The sequence below is a fragment of the Bubalus bubalis genome, chromosome 4 (assembly GCF_019923935.1).
Source record: "Bubalus bubalis isolate 160015118507 breed Murrah chromosome 4, NDDB_SH_1, whole genome shotgun sequence".
Classification (NCBI taxonomy): domain Eukaryota; kingdom Metazoa; phylum Chordata; class Mammalia; order Artiodactyla; family Bovidae; genus Bubalus; species Bubalus bubalis.
This window is the reverse complement of record NC_059160.1, coordinates 3,370,424-3,391,670: the sequence shown is the minus strand read 5'-3', so window position 1 is coordinate 3,391,670 and position 21,247 is coordinate 3,370,424. Positions and strand designations below refer to the sequence as shown.

General features: G+C 55.7%; 1 protein-coding gene across 3 annotated transcripts; it reads left to right on the top strand.

The window, feature by feature from the left end:
- Positions 1 to 28: 28 nt before the first annotated feature.
- Positions 29 to 20,891, top strand: GTSE1 (G2 and S-phase expressed 1). 3 transcript variants are annotated; one of them, XM_044940748.2, is made up of 11 exons: positions 29 to 424; positions 1,368 to 1,716; positions 2,085 to 2,280; positions 10,189 to 10,359; positions 11,025 to 11,148; positions 12,925 to 13,299; positions 17,222 to 17,294; positions 18,718 to 18,948; positions 19,127 to 19,331; positions 19,760 to 19,972; positions 20,421 to 20,891. In XM_044940748.2, exons 2-11 carry the CDS (start codon positions 1,439 to 1,441, stop codon positions 20,502 to 20,504), a joined length of 1,950 nt encoding a protein of 649 aa, XP_044796683.2. In that variant the 5' UTR covers positions 29 to 424; positions 1,368 to 1,438; the 3' UTR covers positions 20,505 to 20,891. The 3 variants fall into 3 exon arrangements, with proteins under 3 accessions (XP_044796683.2, XP_006075015.4, XP_025138460.3); XM_006074953.4 differs by lacking the exons at positions 29 to 424; positions 1,368 to 1,716 and adding exons at positions 6,909 to 6,966; positions 7,068 to 7,692 and having other exon boundaries at positions 2,072 to 2,280; positions 19,760 to 19,963; XM_025282675.3 differs by lacking the exons at positions 29 to 424; positions 1,368 to 1,716 and adding exons at positions 6,909 to 6,966; positions 7,068 to 7,692 and having other exon boundaries at positions 2,072 to 2,280.
- The last annotated feature ends 356 nt before the right edge of the window (positions 20,892 to 21,247 follow it).

Sequence of the window (21,247 nt, the reverse complement as noted above, 5' to 3'; positions counted from 1 at the left end):
AGTCATTACAATGGGATTTCAAGAGAGTTGCTGTCTGTCCCCAGGAGTTAGGGACACATCCCAAGGGGAGCCTGCCCTCCCACTCTGAGCTGTCCCTTCCTGCCAGCTCCCATGCTCATACCCCATATGCCCTCCCCTCTCCTGGTTCCAAGCAAGACACAGCCTGGCCAGGGGAGCAAGAACCCTGGCCCCCTCCTCCAGGAAGGCCTCCGGCCTCCCACCGCAGGCCAGGGTCCCACAGTCCTTGCTACTGCACCTTTTTCCCCAGCTCTGCCCTCCGCAGGTCAGGGACATCTGTGTCCCAACATCACCCAGCACGGAACTCGCCCTGACTACCTGTCAGTGAACCCATGACTGGTGAATGAGCCCTTGAATGAGTGCATTACAAAATGAAGCAGAATCGTACTGGGGACAGGAAGAAAAGGTGGGTAGGCCATTGATAGAAGAGAGGAGGGGCCCAAGAGAAGAGCTGGATGAAGGTAGAATTCAGTTAGTTGCAATGAGTTATTAACAATTGGTGTGTTCACTGACCGAGTCTCATGTGCTGACATGATACAGGGGGAGGGGCATTGGGAGTGGGCGTTTGGGGACCCTGGCCCCCAGCAGACATCCCCAGGGCTGTGTGGATCTGACACCTGGGTGAATACCCCTTGAGTCTAGGACCCACTGGGCTCTTGCCGCAGTGACCCTGTGGTCATGAATCAGGCAAACCCAGGCCTTGGGACCATGGACTGAGTACACGCAGCACTAAGCCGGCCACTGCCTTCAGGAGGCCCCAGCAGGCAGAGGGAAGCCTGGGGCCCCTGGGAGGGTGGGCTCAACAAAGGCTCCTGTCAGAAGCTGAGCAAGACCCAGAGAGGCCGCTGGGGGACAGTTCAACCTAGTGCCCTCCTTCAAGCCCCTCTCTCCATCCACACCTGCAGCCAGGGCTGCTCCTGGACTTCCCAATTCCAGCCAATAAATTCTTTTTCTGAAGCCAACTTGAGGCTGGTCTTCTGTTACTTGCAACCCCGAGGCTCATGACCAGTATCTGCAGCTGGGATTTGCCTTGAGTATGAATGGCCCCATCTCTCTTCTCCAGTTAAGTAGGATCCTGAACAGATGATGGAACTCAGAAGGGAGCCCTGGACAGAAGCTCAGGGAGGGTCGAGGGAGTGCGTACCCAGCACATCAGAAGTGAAGGGGACCGCAAAGAGCGAGGCTCTAAATAGAAACGAGGTGTCAGGGTGGTCCAGGGCCATAAACTAGGGTGTCTGGTCACCCAGAGTCACCGGGCGCTCCGCGGGCAGGGATGGGGTTTTCTTACCCCCCAGAACGAACCCGCAGTGTTCTACAAAGCGGGCATACACACCTATTTCCTACCATAGGAATTGGATCTCCATTTAAGGTTGAAGATCTGGTGTCGTAACCATGTCCATTGCGATACGTAGCTGTCCTGATGCCGAGCCTACGGAGACACCAAGCGAGCCCTAAGGCACCCAGCCCTGTGCGGCCAGGCTCTGGCCAGCTGTCGGGCATGCACAGCGAGCCAAGGCAGTGCGCACGCGCGCCACCCCCCCCCCGCCACCGCCCCTTGCGGCTCCGACTACAACCCCCAGGATGCACCGGGCCCCGCGGCCTTTCAAACCGGCCAATCAGCAGCCCGCAGCGCTTCCTGCGCGCCCCGTTTAAATTCAGGGCGCAGGCGCGTCGGCTGGGGTATCACGGCGGCACTGGGTAAGGGGGTCGCCGGGCTACTCGGGTGCGGCTCTGTGTAGGGGGGCTGTCAGGGGTCCTCGGGGCGGGGGGGAGTCGGGCCAGATCGGGGGCGGCGGGGATTCCCTCGCACGCTCCGGCGAGGCTGAAGGAGGTCTTCAAGCCGAAGACCCCCGGCTTGAAGCCCAGCCGGGGAGGTCTGGTTGTCCGGGTCCAGTACCCCCCGTTCGGGCCTGCCTCGGATGGCGCCGGCCCAGAGGCGAGCGGGCCCCGGGGCGGAGGGTCTTGGGCTGCGGCCGTGGTGGCCTCTGCCGGCCTTGCGGTCTCTCCCTGACTCGGTGGCCTCTGCTGGCCTCGCGGCCTCTCCCTAACCAGCCCTCTCTGCCTAGCCGGTGCTGCAGCGGCCCGCACGGTGGGGGCTTCCCTGCGGGCCTGGGGGAACCCGGGCTCCGACACCCGCCCCGCTTCTGTCTCCTGTTCCTTGCTGTGACCTCTGACAGCCCTGGCCGCGGAAGGAGGAAGCGACGTGCCTTCAGCCTGCCTGGCCCCCCCAGGAAGCGGAGATGGAGGCTCCCAAGAAGGAAGGTACGTCCTTGTCTCCGCAGCGCTGTCGGTCCGGGGGGCTCAGGGAACACGCAGGTCGATGTAATGCTCCTGAGAAAACTTGCTCGTTTATTTATTCAGTACTCACCCCGTTCTGTGCGCCCCGATAAACTCCCTGTCTTCCCCGAGTTTTTGCATTCCTCTAACTTCTTTTTCGGATTTTCTACATTCTCTTTACCCCCCCAGTTGTGACTTCCCGCGGAGCAGGGATTCTTTTCTGTTCTATATACTTCATTGTCCTCAGGGCCTGACATACTCCATAGGCCCTCAGGTCTGTGGAACTGATGTTGCCTCTTGGCTGGTTGCTGAGACTTGTCCAGGATCGTTGCCGGCACGTTGGACCAGTTGGCCTGACCTGTAGCCTTGCTGTCTTGTTCTGTTCCTGTCTGCTGTGAGTGTGGAAGTGAGAGCACAACCTTACAAAAGGAGTTACGGGCCCTGCCCTCTTTTTCTGCTGAAGCGCGGGGACATCCTTTATATCCTTTGTCTTCACGACCCGTATGCGAGTCAGGGAGACTGGGTACCCCAGTTTCTCCTTAACACCCCCATTCTGCAGAAACAGCCCCAAGACTGCTAGTCGTCGGCACTGCTTCCTCAGTTCTAGAACAGGGTTTGCTGCTGCAGCCTGACCTCCACCCTCGCGAATACGCCCTCCTTTTCCAGTCCCTTCCACATGCAGCTGAATCCCTGTTGCTGCTTCCTGAGGACTTCTCCTGTCTGTCACCCATCCTTTATATCTTTATATCTTGTCTGTTCTTCATGCTCATGATGTACAAATAGGTCCCGTTGTCCAACTTGCCCTCATGTGCTCCATGCCCTCTCCGCTGCTGTGTGCCTCATTCAGAGCCAGACTTCAGAGCAAGAACTTTCTCCACTTGTTTTGCTGTTCTTTTCCACAACCTTCAACCCCTCCGAACCTTCTCTGCCCTCTCACTTCACCCAGACTGCCTTTGTCCGCCACTGAGCACATCAGTGTTGTGAAATCTACGGTCGTTTTTCTCTGTCCTTTCAGTGACTTTTGACCTTTTCTCCTACAGGAAACTTGGCCAGCTTGGCTTCTTGCTTTTCCTTCTGCCCACTCTGGCTGGTATATCTTCATCTGTTTGCAGACTTCTCATTCTGCCCCACCTTCTGAAGCCGAGTTGCCCAGGACCTGGTCTGGGGTCTCTTTGAACTCCCCCTCCCCTTCAACAGGTTCTCAGACAGTCCTTTAAATCCTTCCACCTTCTGGTGGTGCCCACGTTTTGTCTGGGGCACAGCCTCTCCTCTGAGCTCTGGGCTTGTGCATCCACCTGGCTGGCTGGCGTCTTCACGTGAATGTCTCCCACCTCTTACTCAGCGGGTCCCACCTCCCACCCCATTCTTGGCTGGTTCTTTATCTTTGTGAAAAGTGGAAAGAAAGTTAGTCACTCAGTCCTGTCCAACTCTTTGTGACCCCATGGACTATATCCCACCAGGCTCCTCTGTCCATGGAATTCTCCAGGCAAGAATTCTGGAGTGGGTTGCCATTTGCTTCTCTATTGTCTCTGTAATAGAAGTCAAGTGTCTGTCCATTCACCTAGCTGAGAAGGTTGTGAAGCATTTGTTCAGTCATCAGTTAGTGTCGTTTCCACGGTATGTTTTGGATCCATCTACCCCTTTCCAGCTCCCCACAAATGCACCACCTTGGTCTCAACCGTATTAACTTGCCTCCACCTGCCATGTGTATTGTGCTCTTTAGCCAATGTTTGCTGTAATTTCAGTAGATGCCGCCTGCTTCTTTTATAGCACATCCACCAGGGTGCCTTTTAAAAACAGAAGTTAGAGCACAACACTCTTCTGCTTAAAACCCTTCGATAGCTCCCGTTGCACTCTGAATAAACTAAAAGCTTGCCATGGCTTGGACGCCACCCAGGATCTGACCTGACCTGTGTCTCCACCTCCTCCAGCCACTGGCCTCAGAGGTGTCCCTACTTCCTGGCGGCCCCTCCCCACACCGCCTTCCACAGTGTATGCCCGCTGGACAGTGCGCCCCCGAGGAGTGTCTAGCGGAGGATGCAGCCCGCGTCTGCAGAGTGGATGGAGGGGCAGCTAGCCCAGGTCACCCTGAGCCAGCGGCGGAGCCTGGTGTGGAAGGCTTTTCCCCTGACTCCTGACCCAGAATTCCTTTTCCCACAACAGACGTTTGGAATTTTCTGGTAGTGACCCATGAAATTGACTTCCTAGGTTTTAGACACATTAAAAAGTGGGAGGTCCATCTCCTCCTCCTTTATGTCCCCCCGCCGCCCAGTTACCACCTCCAGAGGCCACTGATCTCCTCGGCCTCCTGGGCCGTCTAGACCTGACTTGTGCGTGTGCAAGGCAGTGCCTGTCAGCCCAGCCCCCTCTTCTACAGCATGTAGAACCTGGGTGCCATCTTGGGTTTTGCCTCTAATTTATCTCGATGAGCTCTGTGTGTCATATAGGAAGAGTTCCTGCTCTTCTCTGAGCCCAAGTCGTGTTCCTCCCACCGTGGGGGTGCGCTGCGCGCTTCTCCGCCCCCCGGGCTTTGGCTTTGTGGCTGGTATCTTGCTGTTGCCTCTAATTTATCTCGATGAGCTCTGTGTGTCATATAGGAAGAGTTCCTGCTCTTCTCTGAGCCCAAGTCGTGTTCCTCCCACCGTGGGGTGTGCTGCGCGCTCCTCCGCCCCGGGCTTTGGCTTTGTGGCTGGTATCTTGCTGGTGCACGTGCTGCTGCTGCAGACCAGGTGGGGTGCTCGGAGCAGTGGGCCTCCCGTCAGGGTGCGAGCGCGTCTTCCTCGGTAGGCACTGTCAGGCTGCCCTCCGTAGAGCTGTAGTAGCTTACAAATCGAACTTTTAGATTTTTAACAGTCTTATCAATGAAAACTGGAGTCCTGGGCATCTCTGAGTTTTTCATGGCTCTCGCTTTTGAGTGCGACTGAGCGCGGTCGTGTGTTTCAGAACGTCTCCTTTTGCCCCCGTGCCTCGCTCTGCTCGTGTCCTTTGCCTGCTCCTCCCGCGTGTCCAGCGCTCACCTGGGGTCTGTGGGAGTGCTCGCCAGCAGCCCTCGCGATGGGACCGCGCGTGTTCTCTTCCCTGCCTGGTGCTCCTGCCAACTCTTTTCGCGGTGGTTTTTGTCACGCAGAGACGTTAAATCTTTAATATATTGGACTATCAACCTGTTGTTTTATGGCTTCAAGCTTGGTGTCAGAGTTAAACCTCCGCACTCCAGCCTATACAGGGATTTCCCCGTGGTTTCTTGTTCCTTTTGGGTTTCGTTTTTTTCAGTTAAGTCTTGGACCTTTTGGGGATCTGTCCTGGTATGGTCTAGGAGCTATGGATCAAACTTCAGATGCATGTATTTCTCCCTCTCAAAGGATTATCTAGTTTATCTCAATACCATTCATTGAATAATGCATTTTCCCCCTTTTATTTGATATGTTACTTTTATGATATGCTGAACTTTCTTTATATCCATCTTGCATATTTCTTGTTAATTCATAGGTGTTTTGCATTTTTTGGTTATAATAAATGAGGTCTTCTCTTCCATTATACCTTCTGTTCTTTTTAGATATGAAAGCTGTTGATTTGTTGTGTAATAATTTTGCCTTCAGACATTTGCTTTTATTCTTTCACAATTTATAATAGTTTTCAGTTGATTTTCTTGATACTTCTTGTATGGAATCATAAGCATCTGTCCGTCAAGGCAGTTTTAACCTCCAAATTCTTTCCTTTTGTTCACTTGTTGGTCAATGTTGCTTCGTGTTGGTTAAGGCAGATTTTTAACCACTGGGCTAGCAGGGAGTCCCCGGTTCACTGCTTTTTGAGGAATACTTGCTAAGTGTCAGGCCTTGAGGCGGAGTTCGGGAGAGGACTAGACGGGCACTGATTGGAGGCGCCTCCAGGCCAGGCGGGGCCACAGAAGGTCGAGAGACACGTCCTTACAGGATGGTGATGCTGAGGCAGACGTCAGGCCAGGGGCTGCGGGAGCCCCAGGAAGCCCTACGGGAGGCGGATGTGGAGCGGGATGTGGAGCTGGGGCAGAGAGCGGTGGCCCCAGCCAAGGGGTGCGCTCGCCCAGAGGCTCATGGGCCGTCAGGGCTGGCGAAGGCCCTGTGTTCGCAGGATGTCAGTGGCACTCTGTCTGGCCATTTGGGATGGGGTCCAGGGAGAGGTGATGGTCCTCAGGTGTGCATGGGGCCCCTACTGTGCCTGTGAGGGGCACTGAATTTGCCTTTGAAAGAGGACTAGCTGTAGTCTGTAACTGGGGAGTTGGGGAGCTGAGGCAGGGGGTCTTTTGAAAATGTTCTTTACCGGAAAATGACTGAGTCTTGCAAAGCTAATCGAATGAGTCTGAATGCATTTTAGATTGTGTCTTAAATATAAGGACTTAAAAACAAGGACTTGGGCTTTGATGGCAGCTTAGCGAACACAGGATGGCTGATGCTAATTTTTTTTTAAAGGAAGAGTTAAGATAATCTAGAGCCCCTTGAGAAAATGTGATTATTAAAATACTGCTGTCACACTGTAGAAGTGAAATTTGAAAAGAGTTTTGATCGCTGGTGGAGACTGGTGATGTTTGCTCATCATCAGCCCACCCCTAAGGTAACGGCCGACTTTTTCCTCCCCAGACATTCTTCTGTTGGCTGATGAAAAGTTTGACTTCGACCTTTCGTTGTCTTCTTCAAGGTAAAAAAATGAGTTTGCTCCCCTTGCTTTGGTGTAACCACATTCAGTCAAGTCTTTCGCGTAATGCCAGTGTTGTTAATTATCCTTTTCTTTTAAAATAGTGCCAATGAAGATGATGAAGTCTTTTTTGGACCTATTGGCCATAAAGAAAGATGTATTGCTGCCAGCTTAGAATTAAATAATCAGATTCCCGAAGAACCTCCTTTGCCAGCTTCTGAAAGACACTTCACCTGGAGTCCGCTCACGGGGGAAAAGTTTGTGGAAGTTTATAAAGAAGCTCACTTACTGGCCTTCCAGATACAAAGCAACAGCAGAACCACGGTGGCCCAGGCTGCCCAGCCCGAAGACCCTGGGAGCCAGGGAGGGGAAGGATTCATTCAGGAGTCTAAACTCAAAATAAACCTCTTCGATAGAGAAAACGAAGTGAAGAAAAGCCCCAAGTCACTTAAGCGGGAGACATACTGCCTGTCGGACGACCTCTGGAGGGCACCCCTGCTCCGGGGCACTCAGCCCGCCTCCAGCGCAGCCCCGCCGGCCGCTCCTGCCCAGACCGGTTGTCCCGAGACCTTGGGGCCGCCGCCCACCTCGTGCCCTTCTCTGCCAGCAGAGCCCAGTGCTGCTCAGCCTCTGAACCAGGCCGGGGCTCAGAAGAAGGTCACCAGCAAGCTGCTGCCGCCCCGAACCTCGTCCCTTCGAGCAAAGAGCCTTCACTCGGCCGTGGAGAAGGTAGCCCCTCCAGCTCCCCCAGCACTTCTGTTCGGGGACCAGACGTGGCCTTGCTTCCGAGCCCTCTGGGTTTATGCCCCGGAACAGACCACTGTGGGGGAAGCCTGGGGATGTCTTGCTTGGAGGGAGGGCTCAGAGATGCTGGAATGGGAAGTTCAGAAGGAGCTGTGTCCGTGGCGTGGGGAGCCAGGCAGGGGTGGCACAGGCAGGGCTGGGTCCCTATCGTGGTGACTCAGGGCACCTCCTCCCCCCTTCCGTTTGAGGTCTTCCCTTTCGTTCCATTACAGCACTGGGCATTCCCCTCACCAGCCCGCCCCCCTCCCCGCTCCCGTTAGGGATGTTAGGTGCGTTAACAAGCAGCTTCTTCGCCAAATCCCCCTTCTGGGTGGCCATGAGTCTCCCTCTGAACCGTGACTGCGTTTAGATTGCCTTCCTCCCAGACATGAGTGGAGGTGCTGCTCTGGGATGTGCTGGGGGACACGTGTGTCTTTGGGGTGCTGTTAGCCAAGCTGGGAGTCCTAGCGGCTTCCTAGCAGGGTAGGGGTCAGACTGCGGCTGCCACCTGGGTTTGTCTCCTCTGATTCTGAGCTCAGGGTGGGGCGGTAGCACAGGGGAGGCGAGGGAGAGCCGGGAGCCTGCCCTGCGCCGTCCCCAGCTCCGCGGCCCTGGCCACCAGCTTCAGCACTCCCAGCTAGTTAGAGAGGAGCGTTGCTTCGCGGGGCTGTCAGCAGGATTAGGTCCGTGCAAAACACCCAGCACAGGCAAAGAAGATCCCTGCACGGCTCCTGAGCCCACGACTGCCTGCCAGCAGAGTCCAGAACTGAACCAGGCTGGACGCAGGTCTGCACAGAGACCCTGCGAGGGGCCACGTGGCCTCTGCTTCCCCAGGGCTGAAGCTGTCCTTTAGTCTTGCAAATGCCTCTTCCTGGAGATCGTTTGGATGTAAATTTCTGAAGTGACTTTTCCAGAATGAAAGCAACGTGGGTCCAGGTGCAACACCGGACTTGGGCCCGGATTTGTGTGGTAACACATAGACTCAGGGCCGGGGTTGTGATGTAATTTCAACTGTTGTGTGCTTAGTCCTCAGTCGTGTCCAACTTTTCGCAACCCCATGGACTGCAGATCGCCAGGCTCCTCTGTCCACGGGGATTCTCCAGGCAAGAATACTGGAGTGGGTTGCCATTTCCTTCTCCGGGGGATCTTCCCGACCCAGGACTCAAACCAAGGTCTCCTGCATTGCAGGCAGATGATTTACCATCTGAGCTACGAGGAAAGCCCAGGATGGCTGTAGTGAGAATTAAAAAACTCAGTGTTGATGAGGACGTGGAGAAATCGCGTCCCCGTGCGTTGCCCATAGGGCTGTGCAGTGGCGCAGCCTCTGTGGAAAAACAGTTGGGCAGTTCCTGAAAAAGTTAAACTCAGAATTATCACATGATCCAGAATTCCACATGTTCTACTTGGGCATATTCCCAAGAAAATTGAAAACATATGTCCACACAGAAACCCGTGTAGCAGTGTTGAAAGCAGCTTCATTCATAATAACCAAAAAGTAGGAACAATCGAGATGCCCACCAGCTGATGACTGGTCCATGCAGTGGGATACTTTTGGCCCGTGAAGAAATGCTGGTAAACACAGGTGACCCTGGGAACACGGTCAGAGGAAGAAGCCAGACGCAGAAGGTCCCATGTTGTACGGTCTCATTCACCGGAAGTGACCGTAGCAGGCGAGTCGTGTCTTGCTCTGGAGACAGTGGATCCATGGTCACCCTACTGGGAGGTGCAAGGACTGCTGACGGCCAGGAGTTGCTCTTAGGGCAACAAAACTGTTGTCAAGTGGCGCTGTGACCGTATGCTAAAACCACTGAAGTGTGCGCTTTAAAGTGGTGGACCTTAACTTAGGTGATGTAAAGGAGAAAGAAGGTTACTGCTTTATGAGCTGCTTTTGCTTCTTCTGAACTCTTCTTAGTATGGGGGGTTATTTATGGAAACATGAATTACTTCCACGAATGCCCTTGTACCTAAAAGTGAGGAATGTATTCTTTGTTGGGCTCTGCTCGCTGAAGAAAAATGGCCTTCAGTCCTAGATGAAGATTCATTGCAGCCGAGCAGCTCCTCTGGTAGAGGGCATGACCATTTAATGAACGATTCCTTTCTGGGCGGCATTTTAAAATTTGTGTAACCAGATCCCGTTTCCTCATTATCACCCTTAAATAAGAATCCTTATTGAGGACTAGCCTAGAGGAATTCTCTCCTATTAATGGTCTGTCTTGGTATTATTTTACCCTGTTTTTAATGAGGAAGCAGGCTCCATCATCATTTTTTTCTGTGGTAATTTGGCGGAGGAAGTGAACCGCTATATTCTTTTCTCTCCCGTTGATGAATTGAGGACTGCATGTTGGGAAGATGGATGGTGCCTGCCCTCTAATTGAAGCCTTCGTGTGTCTCTACATTGTGAAAGACTAGATAGTTCTCATATTTCGATTTACAATTTTTCAGCCTGCGAGACAGAAACCAGCTAGTCCTCCCAGGATGAAAATCCAAAATGAAAAGGACGCCCACAGCAGCGTGCCCCCGGACAAGCTCAGCACCACCCGGGACGTCGCCAGCGTGCCAGCCAGTGGAAGCCACTTGGTCCCAGGCAAGCGGTCGCTCCCTGTTCCAAACAAGGTGGGTTGGCCGGGGCTGGGGCAGGGGTGGGTGTTGGCCTGTGAGCGCAGGGAGTAAGGGGCAGCTTTGAGGATGTGGGATGTGGGATGCGTCTGGACCAAAATCAATGTTTAGGAGGTTGAAGATAGGATCTAGGAGGGGCAGCGTGCTGAAATGCAGGGCACACAGGACTGGCACACGGGAGGGCCTGGCCACTGCCCCCGGGGAGCTGTGAGCACCGCGGAACGTCGGCCCCCCCCCCCCCCTCCGCCGAGCTGACGTGGGGGTGTCTGATGGCAGAGATGCCCCTGCTTCCCTCACGGGGTTGGTGCGCCGAGGAGATGGGCTGTCGGTGCTTTGAAAACTACAGCTCCTCCCAGGCGTGGGGGCAACCGTCCTCGTCTTTGCTGTTTGTTTTCCAGCACTGAGCTCTGCGTGCTTGTGAAAGTGCCACGTCCCTGGTGGTACTTGCTAAGCTTGCCCACACTGGGCCCTGCAGCTCTCAACTCCACAGGCTGGAGTCCAGGCCCCACGCCCGCGGTCAGCAGGCTCCCGGTGCTCCTCACACAGGCAACCTGGCGGCCATGCCGGGGAGCACTGCTTGGCCTTTCTCTGATTCAAGATGATAACTTGTAAACTGTTTCACAGAAATAAGTCTTGGGTAGGTAATGAAGTCTCTGTTTTAGTCCGGGCCGAAGAAAACCATGCTGAAACCACCTGGGTGTGCTGGTGGCCTGGCAGGAAGGTCCTCGTCAGGGTCTGTCTCGGGCCTGAGCTCCGCGGCACGTGCTTCCCCTGCGACTAGCGGAGGTAAGGCCAGCCCTGAGCGCCTTGTTCCTGCCAGACTCTTCACAGAACCACTCAGCTCGGCTGCAGGTTCTGGAAGGCTGGCTCTGGTCTGGGGTGAGGAGACTGTTGAGGCCTCCATCCTCACGGTGCCTCCCCGCCTCTGAGGAGAGGCACGGTCAGGCGGGCGGTCTTAGTTTCGGCTGAGTTAAGCTGTCACAGGTGGCTCTGTAAGGAAAGAACCCGCCTGCCAATGCAGGAGATGCAAGAGACTTGGGTTTGATCCCTCAGGTGGGAAGATCCCCTGGAGAAGGAAATGGCAACCCACTCCAGTATCCTTGCCTGGGAAATCCCATGGACCGAGGAGCCTGGCGGGCTATGTCCATGAGGTCGCTGAGTCAGACATGACTGAGCACGAGCCGTCACAAGGTGCCAAGGACGCCCTGCTGGTGCCAAGGGCCCGGCATGACGCTGAGGCCAGCCTCAGCCACGTGATCAAATGTAGGATTTTAAAGTAGGGCTGTTCCAGATAGTGTAGGCGTAGGAGCCGTAACTCCTGGGTGTTTGTTTAAATCTGCTCAAACCTGTTTCAACTCAGGCGACTTTGCTGTCTTTCCAAGCCGAGGGTGCCATCTGCTGGTAAAGGGGAGAAACCCTAGGAGGCTGTGGGAAGGCACGCGGCCTCCTGCCCTCAAGGACTAAAACCTTCTTTGAAGCAGATTTGCTGGGTAGGCTCTAAGCCAGGCAGCACAGCCTGCGTTTTGTACACAGACGTGAGAAGTCTCTCCTCTGGAGCGAGGCTGGTCCGATCTGGGGTGGTTAGGAGAACTGAAGTTGCGTCTGCACCTTTACAAACTAGGGGGCGGCCCCACCCTCGCAGTGTCCCTGCGGGCCCGAGGACCACACGGTGCCCTGGCCCCGTGTCTGGCGCGGCACATGTTCAGGGAAACGAAGTTTTGTTACACTAGGCTCCGTGAGTCTGGCTGTGTTGCTTCAGGCATCAGCACCAGTTCTGTCTATGATTTCTGAGCCTACCTCTGGGAAAGGTCGAGACAGGCTGCGGGGGGCCTTTTGGTGAGTCTGTGTTCCTCAGTTTTCCGTGGCAAAATCCCCAGGGTCAGATCTGCTGGGGATCTGACCATCAGTGCGGCGGGAAGAGCACCGTGAGCCTTGCACACTGTGACGTGGGCTGCGGTTTAGTCCTCCTAAGTTTCTCTTTAAGAGCCTTTCACCAGGTTGGCCTCTGTGTTGGCTATTTTGGCAGCTGAGTATTTTCGCCCAGCTCATTTAAATAGTGCTGGTAACTGACAGGATGCAGCCTCCCTGTGGCTGAAAGGAACTGACCCAGTAAGGAGCACCTGCTCTCCATGTCTCCCTGCCCGCACCCCTGATTGGCCAGGTGGGGCATCTGACCAGACTGTCTGTCTTCACCTGCTCAGCTGGGATAGAGTTCTGCTGTCGACATAGTCAGTGAGGACAAGAGAGCGTGAGTTCATGCATCCTGATACATCTTGGCGATCGTGTCTAGAATCAGCACCTTAGATCATGCTCAGCTGAGCCACGAGCAACCCGGGTTGTCTTGTGTCTGAGGATGTTGCCTGGTGGACATGCAGAATATTGTTCCTGTGTCGTATTTTTTAATATGGAAATCACCATGATAGAAATAAGTTGTTTTCTTTTCCACACTCTGAGGTAGATATGCTAAAGATAGCATATCTTGTGTGTGTATGTTAAATAACTTCATCATTTAAACACAGCATCGGGTTGAGTGACAACCAGATTTCCCGTCTCCTCTTCCAGCTAAGCCCAGTGAGCGTCCAGGCATCTCTGCGGACAGTGCCCGGTCAAGCTCCAGCCAGACGGGCAGAACGGGGCTCGCCCTGCCACGGCCGTCCCTGCAGGCGGGCCCCGGGGGCGTGGCCTGCAGGCAAAGCCAGAGGCCAGGGGCTGCGGAGTGGACGGCGGAGCGGCCCAGGGGGCCCCCCAGAGCGTCTCTCCCCCAGCCCCAGACCCCGGAACAGGGAGGCCCTGGGCCGAGCTCTCGTTGTGGTTCGTCACAGTCTTCTCAACGGGATAAGACCGCGGGTACAAGAAGGCGCGATTCCTGTCTAAACTCCAAGACAAAGGCTGTGGCTACCCCTACGAATCAATTTAAAATTCCCAGATTTTCTACTGGTAAGTCATAGATAAACTTTAACATGTTTTTAAAATAGTGAACAAATTATATTTATAAAGTTCAAATAATTATCAGTTTTGGTGATGGTGTTTGCTTTCATTTCTTATAAAGCATTTTATATGTCTTTTAATTTTTGTAGGTTTGGATAAGTTAGTGAATTTCTTAAATTACTCTCCTCTGTGTAAACACATGATTGTTCCATGGCTACTCTTAAGACTTTCTGTTGTTATTTTCAGGGTTTTTGTTACTAACGTATTTTTGTGTGGCTTTCTTTGTGTTTATCCTACTTGGGCGTTCTTGAGCTCCTTTGTTCTGTGGGTTGATATTTTTAACTGGATCTGGGGAAAATGTAGCCGTTGTTTCTTCAAACATGTTTCCTTGCCCCCCTGGCCCTGGGACTCCAGTCTCTGTGTCAGAGGCCTTCTCGTGCTGTCCCCTCGGTCACTCGCGCTCCTTCCCCCTCCTTCCTCTGTGCTTCTGTCCCCTCGGTCACTCGAGCTCCGTCCCCCTCCTTCCTCTGTGCTTCTGTCCCCTCGGTCACTCGAGCTCCGTCCCCCTCCTTCCTCTGTGCTTCTGTCCCCTCGGTCACTCGAGCTCCGCCCCCCTCCTTCCTCTGTGCTTCTGTCTGGCTCGTTTCTTCTGGCATGTCTCCACGCGCACGTGTCTATTTTTCCCACCGTGTGTCTAATCTGCTCTTAAGTCCATCCAGCTAGATTTTCATTTCTGACCTTACAGTTTCCCCTTTTATTGTCCTCGTGGTGCTTATGTTTTCCTGTGAATTCTTGAACATATCTATAATGGTTGCTCTAAAGTCTGTTCTAATTCCATCCTCTGTATCATTTTGGGCCTGTTTCTGTTTACTAATTTTTTTCCTGGTGATGGTCACATTTTCCTGCTTCTTCACATGTCTAATGATTTTTTATTGTCTGCTAGACATCATAAATTTTCTGCATGTCTGGACTTGAAGGAGTTGAACCTTGCTTTGACAGGCAGTTAGGTTTCAGTAGAACTTGATTCATTCAAGGCTTCCTTTAGAGCTTTGATGGTGGGGGTCTCGGCCTTTACTCTCGGGATAGTTCAGCCCTGCCACCAACGTGCGGCCCTTCCAAGCCCCTCCTGCCTGTGCTGTGTGTCTCCTCTGGCCAGTTGCTGGGCGTGCTTCCCAGCCCTGTGACGAGGCAGCGTTCCTGGTGCTCCTGGCGCTCGTTCTCGACCCACGTGGTGCTGCTGCTCACCGCACAGACAGGACTTGGGGTCCCTCTTGGGCTCCCGGAGCTCCTTCTCTCTCTAGTCCTCTCTTCTCTAACTCCCTTCTGTCTAGTCCTCTGCCGCTCCCAATTCCAGCCTCTTTGGGCTCTCCCCATCTGCCGCAGCGTCCTGCCAGGGCCACTGGGCAGAAAGCCCCGCGTGGTGCCTGGCAGGTGCAGCGTCTGGTCAAGGTGAGTTCATCTGAGGAGCATGCGTCACGCGGGAGGCTGCATGGCACTGATGAAAGGCCAGGGTGGTTCTGGCCTCCCCTCTCAAGTACGTGCTGTCTAGCGGCTTCAGGGCGTTGAAGTCGTCAGCTTTGCTGACCAATTCAGGTGGCTGTTAGCACTGGAAAACCTCACTGGAGTTCCTGCTCATGTAAGAATGAGCCACTCTGGGGCTTCCCTGGTCCAGTGGTTGACTCTGCGTTTCCACGGAAGGTGGTGTGGGTTTAATCCCTACTCGGGGAGCTGTCACGTGCCATGCGCCCCCCACCCCGAAAAGGAATGAGCCGTCTGTTGAGTGCTGTCCGTTGCTCGGCAGTCTTATAGGTACAAGGACATCATGGTAAGACAGCTCCTACTGATGGAACTTACATTTTTCTAGTAAAAGATGAGAAATGCAGTCAGATAAGTACACTGTCAGATCATAAGTTTCAGTTCAGTCACTCAGTCGTGTCCGACTCTTCGCAACCCCATGGACTGCAGCGCGCTAGGCCTCCCTGTCCATCACCAACTCCCTGAGTCTACTCAAACTCATGTCCATTGAGTCAGTGATGCCATCCAACCATCCCGTCCTCTGTCGTCCCCTTCTCCTCCTGCCTTAAATCTTTCCCAGCATCAGGATCTTTTCAAATGAGTCAGCTCTTTGCATCAGGTGGCCAAACTACTGGAGTTTCAGCTTCAACATCAGTCCTTCCAATGAACTGATCTCCTTTAGAATGGACTGGTTGGATCTCCTTGCAGTCTAAGGGACTCTCAAAGAGTTTTCTCCAACACCACAGTTCAAAAGAATCAATTCTTCGGCGCTCAGCTTTCTTCACAGTCCAACTCTCACATCCACACATGACCACAGGAAAAACCATAGCCTTGACTAGACAGACCTTTGTTGGCAAAGTAATGTCTGTGCTTTTGAATATGCTATCTAGGTTGGTCATAAATTTCCTTCCAAGAGGCAAGCGTCTTAATTTCATGGCTGCAGTCACCATCTGCAGTGATTTTCAAGCCCCCCAAAATAAAGTCAGCCACTGTTTCCCCATCTATTTGCCATGAAGTGATGGGACCAGATGCCATGATTTTAGTTTTCTGAATGTTGAGCTTTAAGCCAACTTTTTCACTCTCCTCTTTCACTTTCATCAAGAGGCTCTTTAGTTCTTCACTTTCTGCCATAAGGGTGGTGTCATCTGCATATCTGAGGTTATTGATATTTCTCCTGGCAATCTTGATTCCAGCTTGTGCTTAATGGCATGAGTAAAGGAAGTTGGAGAACAGTTTAACCAGACAGGTTCTCTCAGCTTGCTGGTCAGCACAGCTCCTTTGGGAGGTGGCATGAACCGTGTGCAGGGAAGTTTCATCACAGGACGCCCAATAAGAAAGCAGCAAAAGGCGGAAGCAGTTCTCAGCCCTGGAGGTGGGGTGGGCGGGCGCTGCAGGGCAATGGGCTGTGTGCTGTTCTTAGGCTCTCGCTGCCGAAACAGAAACCCTGGGGGCCGGGTGGGCGTGTGGGCTGGGGTGGGGAGCCCGCGGGAGCCGGGCTTCGGTGATGTCTCAAGAAGTCGCAGGATATGTAGAGACAGAAGGCGAGCCCCTCGGGAAGCAGGTTGGAGGCGGGTGGCTTTTACAGCTTGTCTGTTTTGGTGCGGGAATCACTTGGATAAGATCAGCTTCTAAGGGGACAGGAGGTGGGGGTGGGTATGAGCGTGTGCAGGCGGCTCTCTGAGATCCTGCTGTGAAGAGGCGCAGGGACGTGGACGGGGCAGGGAGCAGGCCCGGAGCACGGAGGCCGCTGCAGGGTGCTCTGAGATGGGGGGGGCCTCTCCCAGTTCCTCGGAGACCGGGGCCGCCTTCTCGTCTGGGGCTGTCATGGCCTCTGCCCATGGCCTCCAAGACAACAGGCTGCTACCCGGGGCTTGGCATCTGAGCCTTGGCCCCAGGTGAGTCTGGGACTCAGTCCCGTGAACAGTGGCCCTGGGCTCAGTCCTCTGAGCCCGCTTGTCGTCACCCCATGACCAGGTGAGATCACACGAAATTCTTGTCAGCCTCCAGATGGCACGTAAATACCGTTGTGTCTTGTGATGACCCCGGGCCACCCCAGTTCCCCAGAGCAGAGGCGGTGGCAGGCTCTGTGGGCCCCGTCTGGAACCTTCCTCCGACCCCCCTTGTTAGCTCTGCTGTGGGGGGCTCGTGGGAGACCTGAGAGGGTCATCTACCAAGTGCTGCGCCCCCGTCTGGGGGTCAGCCAGGCCGAGGGCAGCAGTGGGGCCAGGGCTCTCCCTCTGCTGCACCTGCTGGTCCCGGGCGGGTCCCTGGGGAGGGACGTGTCTCCCCCTGCCCCGCAGTCTGGGGACACAGGTTTTCCCTGCAACTTGGGAGGACAGAGACGCTTAGAGGAGGCTGCCCGTGTGGTGAAGGTGGTGTCCCGGCTGCCTGACCACTCACTTCTCTCTCTTCTCAGGTGAAGCCCTGGACGGTGCGACGCCAAAGTCCTGTCGGGCGCAGCGGCTGCAGTCCTGCACGTCGGTGGGGAGGTACCGATTCTGTCTGCTTCCTCTCTTCTTACGAGAACAAACCGCGTCCCCAGTGACCTCTGAGAGTGTGTTCTCCGACGTGTGGGGCCCCCCAGCTTGGCCCCGCGGGCCTGGCCTGAGCCAGGTCTCCTGAGCCGCCGTGGTGTCCCTCGAGGTTGGCAGTAGCACAGACTGGCCCCTGGGGCAGGGTTGCCGGTCCTCAGCCCTGACGTGCGGGTCTCCAGCCAGACCGCCCAGCCTCCTTGGAGGTTCCGCTTGGTCGGTCTGGGTGGAGCTGAGGGCCTGCGGGTCTCAGGTGACTCCCGTGTGCCGCGGCTGAAGACCGCCGGCCGGACTCAGGCTCGGGTTTGGGTCCCGGGGATGCTGCTGCCCGGTCAGCGTCTCGTGCGACCTGTGAAAGGTTGCTGGCCTCATTTCCTCATCTGCCCAGTGGGAATGGAACCAGGCAACAGTAAGAAAACGCACAGGCACACATCCACACACACGACACACGCCCCGTGCACGTGTGCACTCCTGGGGGTCCTTCACACACAGCGCAGTCCCCCCGAGGGGGCGGGCAGCGCCGTCCACACAGCCGGCCCTCCCCGGCTCTGAGTGCTGTCACAGAGGAGGGGCCCGGCCCCTCAGTCCTGTGCCCGTTGGCTGGGGGTGGGGCGCAGTGAGGTCACCCGACCCTCAGGCACGCTGCGCCCAGGGCAGGGTCCTGGTGCCAGTGCCTGTGAGCAGGGTGGGAGTGCGGCCTCAGACCCTGCGGGGTAGGACGGGCAGGATGAGCCCCGGGGCCAGGGTCCTCCTCCCGGCTCTGCCCCGGGCCAGCCTGGCCCTCCTCTCGGCTCTCCAGGGCTCTGGGCCTGCCTCTGCTTGTATATGAACTTGGCAGGCACTTCCTGGGTTTGGCAGCTCTCCCTTCCCAGCACCAGCCACGCTGGGCTGCCTCCCTGCCACACATGTGGGGTCAGAGCGAGACCAGATCAGACGGTTAGGGTGGGAAGGAGAGATGGGTGGGGAGCCTAGCGCCCGACCCACTTGCCTGTGCTTACCCGGCTCAGGGGCCTTGGACTCAGAGCGGGAGCCCACAGGGAGACTGTGTGACCCCGCCAGGCCGCCCTGGGCCTGGGCTCCCTCGTGGAAACGGGAGCGCCAGCGAGAGGGGACTCGGCACCCCGTGGACTGCCACACAGCGTCTCCTGGTCCCGCCCCTAATGTGCAGCCAAACCAGAGCGGAGCCTCACATGGGCCCACTGAGGAACCGAAGCCCACTCCAGGGCTCCCGGGGGTGCTGCTGTGCCCCCCGCCACCCAGGGGTCTAACAGGCTTCTCTGGCCTGAGCCTTCCACGTTAAAGCCACAGGTTTTGTACTGTCAGCATGCGGCTGAGTTGTTAGGTTTTGGGTCATCTCTGCTGAAGGCTTTCTTCTTTCCAGGGTGGCCCACAGCACTCCCATGAGGTGGTCCTCAGCCGCGCAGAGCCTTGTCAGCAGCGTGAGGACCCCTGTGAGCACGAGGCGCCTATCGGCCCTGCCCACGCCTGCCGGCCGCCGGCTCTCCAGCCTCCCTCTGGCAACCCCCACGACTGTGCCCAGGCTCCTGGCTTCTCCCCTGCCTGCATCTGCTCAGCAACTCTCTTCTGAGCCCCAGAAAAAGTCCACAGTGAGGTGAGAGTTAAAGGCTGCAGTCTGTTCATCGCCAATTTGTAAAACCTCAAGTGACCATGTGCTGGGGGGTCTGCTCTGCAGCGGGTGCCGCTTCCGCTCCCTCCACGGTCCGCCCGGGTCACAGGCAGACAAGAGCGCCGTGTGGTGTGTCCTGACGGATGCCCTCTTCTCTTTACAGAGCTGCACCTGCCATGGAGGGCGACGGCCAGCCTGCATCCAGGCGCCCCGGCTTGGCCCCCGACGGCAGCTGCTCACCTCTATGTACTGTGCCGCGGGCACTGGACTTCTCTCCAGAAAAGAGTGGTTTTACTTTTTCACAAAGTATCACTGCAGAAGTCACCCTGGATGAAGCACAGCCCCCTGAAGCCACAGCCCCCAGTGAGGTGAGGGGCGCAGGCAGGGCTGACGTCTGCGCTCCTGGGTCCTACGGGTGACCGAGGACGTCACCTGTGGCCCGGGGCCTGTGGTGCCAGCCGGGCCACGGCTGGGAGGCGGGAGGCTCTGGGACCTCCTCCCCTGGAGGAGACAGAAGCTGCATCTCCTTGTGTCTCACATCGGGGCAGCTGGTGTTCACGGGAGGGGCGGGAAGCCAGGACGGGGCTTCACAGGGGAGGGGCTTCCCATGTTGACCACTGGCAGGAGGGGAGTCCTCGGTGCTCACACACCACAGCCCGGCCCACCAGGGCCATCCCAGCCTCCTTCCTTAGGCCTCCAGACCAGCAGCCCCCAGGGCCTAGGCAGAACCCACCGCTTTCCCAAGATGGCTGACAGAAGACGCTGGGATGGCCCTTCATTCTAGTTTGTCGTCCAGGCTCTCCTCGTGGATCTCAGACTGGATCAACTCAGCCTCACCGTGGAGGCTGCGGCCACAGCCCTAGACGACCGGCCGCTCATTGACTTCTGCAGAAGCCCCGAGGCAGTTGTGGCCCTGCGGTCTGGAAGTGGGCCTCTAGTTGACCTCCTGACAAACACCCCAGAGGCAAACAGGAAGGCCGTGGCCAAGCTCCCGGACGAGGTGAGACAGGTGAGCTGTAGCAGGGCCTGCTGGCTCTGGCCTCAGGTGGTCACTGCTGGGTTTGATGCTCAGGCACATCACGGTGACCCTGGAGAGTGGCCACTGGGGCTTCCGAGGGCCATGTGGCTCGGCTTGCCTCACCCTCAGCAGCGTGAGTGTCAAGGAGGCATCTTGCCGGAGCCCTTCTGTGGCCACGGCCCCCAGCATTTAACAGGGAGCAGAAACGCCAGAGGAACTCAGAGCTTCTGGGTGTGCCGCTGCCTCCCTCCAGCGGCTTCAGCGTGGCGCTCAAGGTGCCTTTCCTCTGGGCCCGAGCCAAGTTCACCCAGTACTTTGGCCAAACCGTGGGGAACTGGCCGCAGGCAGCCCTGGCTTCAGAGAGCCAGTCCTTCGGGGTCTGTGGGGCGGGAAGTGGGTTGTGGACGCTCCATTCACCTGTGTGGCCTTTCTCCTGCAGCTCATAGACTTGGCTTCCCCTCTGATCCTGCTGAGCCCCGACGCTGACAAGGAAAACGTGGAGTCTCCGCTCCTCAAGTTCTGAGTGGAGTGAAACAGTTCTTTGCACTTCACTCAGTTACAAGAACAGTCCTAAAGTAGTATTCAACTGTCGGAGATAAATTTTAGAAGAGTTTGTGTTGGAAAAGTTGTAAAACGAAACAAAAAGCTAAGTAAAGTTACCATGCCTGAAGTGGGCTATGGGGTTGGGGGGCGGTGTCTGGCCACCTGAGGTCACTGCAGGCCAATGGCCCCCGTCCTCCCGGCCCCGCTTGCGTGCTGGGTGCAGAGTGAAGAATGGGTACGCTCCGGATGAGTCTGGATTTTTTGCATGTAAAATAGCAAGTGACCATCTTTTAAGTTAAGATTGTATGAAAAGTTAAATATTCTAGTTTAAGTTCAATGGTAAAGTAAATGAAAATGGATTAAACCACCTCTTGATGTTTAAGATTATCCTAATTTTCAAAGACAGATGGCTGTATTTATTAGTGATCAGTATGCACTATATATGTTATTTGAAATGTTAATTCTTTCTACCAAAGTGATTTTCAAAATTTAGCATGAAGAAAAATTGGTTAAGTGCAGACCCCAGGCCTCAGCCCCCAGGTCTGGGGCAGCCTAGTCATCTGCACTTGCAGTGGGCAGCCAGGGAGTCCTGATGAGATGGTCCACAGACCACACCTGAGGGGAGGGGGGCACAGGGGAGGAGGGGCTCGTGTGAATGCAGGGGACAGACCCCCGGGGTGCTGGAGCAGGAGCCCTCCTTGTGGAGGGGGCGGGGCCCCTGGG